Source organism: Lolium rigidum, chromosome 6 (assembly GCF_022539505.1).
Source record: "Lolium rigidum isolate FL_2022 chromosome 6, APGP_CSIRO_Lrig_0.1, whole genome shotgun sequence".
NCBI lineage: Eukaryota > Viridiplantae > Streptophyta > Magnoliopsida > Poales > Poaceae > Lolium > Lolium rigidum.
In genome coordinates, this window is record NC_061513.1 from 20,720,823 (window position 1) to 20,727,690 (window position 6,868).

At 45.1% G+C, this 6,868-nt stretch overlaps 1 protein-coding gene across 1 annotated transcript; it reads right to left on the minus strand.

The window, feature by feature from the left end:
- Positions 1 to 213: 213 nt before the first annotated feature.
- Positions 214 to 4,728, minus strand: LOC124667088 (serine/arginine-rich splicing factor SR45-like). The gene is given in 11 exon segments (XM_047204415.1): positions 214 to 574; positions 681 to 718; positions 845 to 917; positions 1,033 to 1,161; positions 1,598 to 1,928; positions 2,100 to 2,265; positions 2,342 to 2,422; positions 2,503 to 2,549; positions 3,019 to 3,107; positions 3,490 to 3,600; positions 4,565 to 4,728. Coding segments are annotated over 11 exon segments (1,299 nt in total). The 3' UTR covers positions 214 to 504.
- Between the last annotated feature and the right edge of the window lie 2,140 nt (positions 4,729 to 6,868).

The following is a 6,868-nucleotide window of genomic DNA, read 5'->3' on the forward strand; positions in this document are numbered from 1 at the left end:
AAGATTGACCCCTATGGTATGAAGGGTCAGACCACCAGCACGATGGGATGTCTGGCAGGCAAAACATCAGCATACAGCCGCATACAGCATACTATAGTTTGCCACTGGCCAAGGGGGTCGGGCATGCCAGGGCAACATGGTGCACACAGGCAAAACGAGCAGAGAAAAAAGTATCCAAACACTTAAGATGTGATACGACATGAAAAAAAAAACTTCAGAAAGCAACAGGAGACTTAAAAGCTCAATTCAAATATGACGTACTAATTCAGATGAGCACAGGAGAGCAGCAGCTTCAGAATTTAGAAGTATTTTAAGTACAAGACACATAGCGTATCTCCAAGTACAAATTCCAGGAACGAACTTCACCACAGCATGCTAAGCCAGCTGATCCATTGGAAGCTCTCAACGTTCGCACCCCCTTGAATCACCACTTGAGCTCATAGCCAGTTTTACCTGCCAAGAGAAAAGATATCTTACCTGCCAGGAGCACAGAAGCCACGAGTTCTACTTGCGCGGCCTGGGGGAAGGTGAGCTGCTGCTCCCGCTACCGCTGGAGCTCCTTCCTCTAGGACCCCTGAGAGACATGGCACTTTAGTTAAGATATATAGATTGTTATATTACTTCTATCTCAGGACATGATGTGAAACACCAGTAAATGTACCAACAGCAGAGTCACCTACCTTCTAGGACTGCGGCTCCTTGATACCCTTCTTGGTCCCTAACAGAGTGTTTGGAATTAATCAGTTAGCATTGGAGAGCATGATCAACAAAACGCAGGCAAACATGCAAAGAAAAACTGTTTGCCATGACAGGCTACAAAAACCACAACAGATGCTGCTCTCACCTTCCTTGGAGGACTGGGTGATGCAGAATAGGATGAATCTGACCTTCCACGCCTCAGTGGCGGCCCTCGGCCCCTGCTACCACAAAGAGGATTATGAATATATATAGGAGTATGATTTAAGATACTTAACAAAGCAGATGAGATCTGTTGGGAGATATAAAAGGCAGAGGCAGCAACAACTTCATTACCTGCGAGGAGATATCGATCTGGAGCGAGAGTGAAGAGGGCGGCGAGGAGGAGGGGAACGACTATGACGACGTGGAGGTGGTGGTGGTGGCCTTCTTGGGGGGCTTCTCATTCTCCTTGGGGGTGGTGACCTGAAGACAAAAACAAGAGTTACACAATTAATATACATAACAATGAGGAAATAAAAATCGTACACAACAGATGTACAGCACCCAAACAGGCAACACACATAAATGTGAAACAAGTGAAAGGATTAGCAAACTATCTTGTAAACCAAAGTAAACTGGCACATGGATGGGGCTCATCCATCCAACTGTCCCAAGTTTTAGTAATCAGCACCAGCACAATAATGACATTATCATGACCAGAATTGAATAGTTAAGTATAAACATGGGAAGGCAACGCCTGCCATAAACTGAACGAAATGCCATAAACATGGAACACATCAGGCCAATGTAAAATATACTATACGGAAGTTCCAGAACATGTACGATAGAACATTGTATTCCTGGGTCAGGTGGGCACATTGCACATAGTGATCGATGGAACAAGATCAAAGTGACTTACCGTCTTCTAGGAGGCCCAGGTGAGCGCCTAAGAGGCCCAGGGGAGCGTCTGCGTGGTGATGGGCTGCCACGACCCCTCCTAGTTGACAGTAGCGAGACGACTGTCAGCAATTCCAGAAAATACCCTAGATATAAGAATGAAAGTTAGACAACTCACCTCATCGGTGACCTATGCCTTCTAGGTGGTGAAGGAGAACGTCTTCTAATTGGAGATCCTGGTCTGCCACGCCTAACAGGGGATGGGTCTGGTCGGCGACGAATCGGAGAATCGCCACGACGAATTGGGGGAGACCGCTTACGCGGAGGTGAAGGTGGCTTTCTTCGTGGAGATGCTGCTAGCAGGAAAGTGAAGAGGATTATATCATTGCAAGGAATATGCACCTAGAAATTTTAATCCTAATTGGGGACAAAAGCAACAGAGAAATGCCTATAAAGAATCAGAAGACTTTGCCAGGCTAGTACACCCTGAATAACTTATAAGGTATAACGTTTCAGAAGCTTACGTTCCCTAGGCCGCTGCTGAGCATCCTTTTCAACACTAGTAGCACCTTTATCATTCTGAGGAGCATCTCTTTTTGGAGGAGGGGGCAGTGGCTTTGTAGGTGAAGAAGGCTTTTGGCGTGGTGTCAGCGTGAATCTCAACTTAACAACATTTCCATCAATTTGAGCCTGAGATATATGAAGTTGTTAGTCGTTCGCTCATAAGAGAACAGAACAAAAAGAAACACAGGGGCAGGAGGCATACACCATCCATGTAAAGAAGAGCCTTCTCAGCATCAGCCCTCTTCTTGTACTCAACATATCCATACCCACGAGGAAGATTAACCTATATTAAAAGAAGAATAAGTTAGAGCACGTGCCAAGATGAACTTCCACATATAATGTCATTCCAACACATCTACTTACAATTCGGTCCATTGATAGCTCCACATTCACCACTTCGCCAAAATTTCCTGCAAAATAGGGATATTTTTCATGATGTTGTGTATTTTGCTTACTGAAGACTTTTAACATGCAGAAGACTGCAAAAAAAGAGTATTGTTCTAACGCTTGTGCACACCCTGTGAAATCATGAAGTAGACAACAGAACAGAGAAACAAATTTTAGGTCTGCAACAATCTTAATGTGAATACTAATGCAAGGAAATGCACAATGTTTACCAACTTCAGTTTCAAACTCAATGTCTCCAAGCCTACCATTCTCATGAAATTCACAAATGTATATATAACTTCTAGAAAGTACCAGCATTTTTTGAAGACTTGTCTAAAAAAAGTTCAGACCAATCAATGGAAGAACATGAGTTGTGGGTAACATTTTGAATCAATTATTTCCTTCATGATAAAATGGAAACAGAGTTGCATAACATTACTACACCTCGTATAATTAAGCACAAGACGACATCAAACATGGAGACAAACTCACCAAATATCTCTTTTAAATGGGCCTCATTAACGTTCCTGGATAGATGATCAACATGTAGAACAACCGACTCAGGAGCAGGAGATGATTTCCTGAAGCAGATACCATCAATTTAATTTTCCATGCACAATAAGAGAGCATAGCATATCATGAGTGCATGTTGTTTGTTTACAACAAAACAAAAAAGGCATTGAAATATATAACAGAATGTGAAACTACTTGTACTGGAACCAAGAAGAACAGCAAATGTGCAACAGCAGCTTATAAAGGAACTGAAAGTTCGAAATAAAATGGGTATCATGGACAAGCTTTCTATTGTCGCCTCCCAAATGGCACTCCAAGCTTCTAATCCTGAGTAATTATTTGTGACAAATGATAACAATTAACAATTTCAAACAACATGCTTAACTGTACAAGTATGAATGCAGCACCAGCAGAATAAAAGAAATGTGCAGACCCTCTGCAAGCTCATACCTAGGAGGTGAAGCTTTTTTAGGTGGAGGCGATGGTGAGCGGCCTTTCCTTGATGGCGAACCTTTCTTAGGGGCTGGTGAAGGTGATCGACCTTTCCGCGCTCCAGGTGAACTGCACAGATAACAGTTGCAATAAATAAATGTGCATATGTGAAGTAGAACTAACCTAATAGCACAGCAAAATTCAAAAAGGCCGCAAACAAAACATAAATGACAAGCGACAGCAGTAATATTTAAGGCAATAGGGAGAAGGAAATCGTGCGCCAAGCAGCTAAAACAAACAGGAACATTATACCTAAACTGTGAAGCTCAGACGGTGACAATAAACTCAAATTTTCTATCCCACCTCAAACATTGTTCAAAAATATTTTCTTAACCACGCAGTTGATATCAGCACCTTATTTTATAATATATATAATAAAAGAGCTACGACGATATTGACAGATCCCAAGAGGGATTAATACAGTGAGAAACACCGAAGGAACAGAAACATACAGTCGATAACTGTAATGTTTAGCAATTTACACATGAGAATGAACAACCTAACCCTAAAATACTACTGCCTTTTCCAGCTGCAGTTGGCTCCCTTCAGATTCGGTTCTATTAAACGCCTTGTTTATCCTGAAACTACAGCTTCAGACGCGCAAAACAAGGACTTCAACCACCGCAGCCTCAGTACCTTCTATACAATGACAACCACGCAAGCTCTAGCGTTTGTATTATAAGCACTGATCAAGTCAGTAAATCAAAAAAACAATCTTCCAATAATGGTAAGCATATGCCGTAAGACCCGCAAGTCCCTGAACCTTTTTCGAAGGAACTAGTCCAACCTTGCTGTACTGGACAGGCAGAATTCTCAGTATCTCCTAAATAGCACAAATCTACTGCGGGAGCACCCCCACCACCGGAGGCATCGAATCCAGAACCTAGACGCCACCGAGACGAGAACGGCGGCGGCGCGCATCGAGATTCCACAACAAACGAGTCGCTGAAACCCCAGCGCCGCCGAAAACATCGCCGTAAATCAAGTCTACAGCCGCAAACCGTGTGGATCCGGGGAGATGTGGTGGTCTCACCTGCGCTTGGCGGCGGGAGGGGAGCGGCTCCGGGACGGGGAGGAGGAGGAGAGGGAGCGCGAGCGGGAGCGCGAGCGGGACGAGCCGGAGCCGGAGGACGCGGAGCGGGAGGACGAGCCCGAGGAGGACCGCGAGCCGGAGCGGCCGCGGCGGGGCTTCGCCATGGTCCGTCTCCCCGCGGTGGCGGCGGCGGCGGCGGCGAGCGAGCGGGCGGGATAGTTGTTGGGTGTTGGTCTGGGTCTAGGGTTTTGCCCGGGGAGGAAGGAGAGGGGGATAATGGTAAGGTGGAGGGGACGTTTGGTCTGAGATTTCTCTTCGGGCCCATCTGCAGCCTCTGAGAGGAAGACTAAATTTGAATTGAAGAAATTTTCAAGAAACAAACCAGATTCAAGTGTATTTACTTATTTATTATTATATGGACTAGTTACTCGTGTTCGAAATTATATCTCGATCCAGTGCAAGAAAAGTGCAACTGAAGCACTTTTTGGGTGACTAAGGCTTAAGAAATTCTCGGTCGACTAAAACGTAGCAAATCCTTGGCAATTATAAGTCTAAACCATAGCAATTATTAAGTCACTGAACCGACCCGATGAAATCGACTGAACTTTTGGTTTTTCTTAGCGAGGAATGGTCCCCAAGGACCTAGGAACTTCGCTCATTCCAGCGGTGGGTTACAAATTACAAAGAGGTCCAAGAGAAAAGGAAAAATTGCAACTAGGACCTACAAGGTTACAAAAAGACCCTAAAACATATGGAGGAAAAGCAATCAACTCGGCCGGGACGCACCACTTGGAACGATGACTACGGAAAACGCCAAGTAGGAGCAGCTGGATGGCCTCCGAATCGACATCACCCTTGGAGGTTGTAGAACAGCTCATCAATAAGTGGCTGAGGAGGACCGCCCTTCGGCCATGAAGAGCAAGGGCAGTCGCGACTCCCCTAGTAAGGAACGCACCAAGGCCACGCAAGATAGGTCGCAGATTGGGCCAAGAAACAACACCTCGAACGCCACCAACTCCATTGTGGCTTCACATCGTAGGAGAGTTGACCAAAATCAACATATCTGCAACTGAGCCTTATTGGAGGGAGACGGAGATATTACCGCACACATTGTCGGCTCCAACCACCGCAGCCGCCACACCATTACCCAGCGACTCGGAGAGCTCCGGCGGTGAACTCCCAAACGGCAAGAAGCCAAACACCACATAGGCAAACCTAGACTAACCTAAACCTAAACCTAAACCTAGCCTAAGTCTACTTCGTACAAGGGGAGGACCCTCACTCGATCTTCATGCCAAGCAACCGCCGGAGAAGAGGAGGCGAGGGTCCGCCGGGAGAGCGGGAGCGGTGGATAGGAAAAGACGCGTAGGTTTCCAGGATCTGTCCAAGACCGGCAAAAACCGTAGTTGCAAAGGCTTAATCCTAAGAAGTATTCTAGAGTTCCTTTACAGTTAGCTAAAATATTTCTTGTCTTATCAACGGATAAGTGTGTTTAAATGCATGGTTGATGCACAACAGCCTCATGACAAATTCATTCAAACCTCATGTTTACTCTTTCCTCAAACATTTACAGAGGCACAAAAACAAATTCATTCAAACCTCATGTTTACTCTTTCCTCAAACATTTACAGAGGCACAAAAAAGTTACAGACGTTGATATTACTAGTAGAATGCCCGTGCTTCGCCACGGCCCTTTAACGTAGTGTCAAATGCATAAGCGTGTAAATAATACAGGCAAATATTAAAGTATATAAAATAAATATATAATACATAAAATATTTAAAGATCCACTTCGCACAATTCATTATGTAGAAGAGAAATGACTGAATACACTATTTATTAAAGCCATGGTCCGTTGACGCGTCTAAGGTATTCTCGCACGGTCTCAGGCATGTTGTCTTCAACTTCATTAGCCTGATACTTAAGTATGTGTATCAGAAACTTTTTCCTTAGCTTGTAACCATCCTGCACAATTAATCTATCATGTTACATGAAGTTTTCTTCCCACCAAAAATATAAGATTGTGAATATCGAGTCCTCACGCTGCAAACTGGATGAACAAATCTTTTACCATCCAATTTCACCGCTTCTTGACGACCTGGATCTTCCTGTGGCGGAAGAAAAGCACTCCCTAGTTATCCTGCTATAAAAAGTGGCCTCTAGGATATGAGTCCGCGCGACAATCAGGACCCCCAACCTCCTCCCGCACGACCCCAACCCTAGCCCCCACCGCCGCTGGGCAAAGCCCTGGTGGCGTGGCGTCGACGGGGGATCTTCCTCTGCTGCGCCGCGAAGCACCCGGCC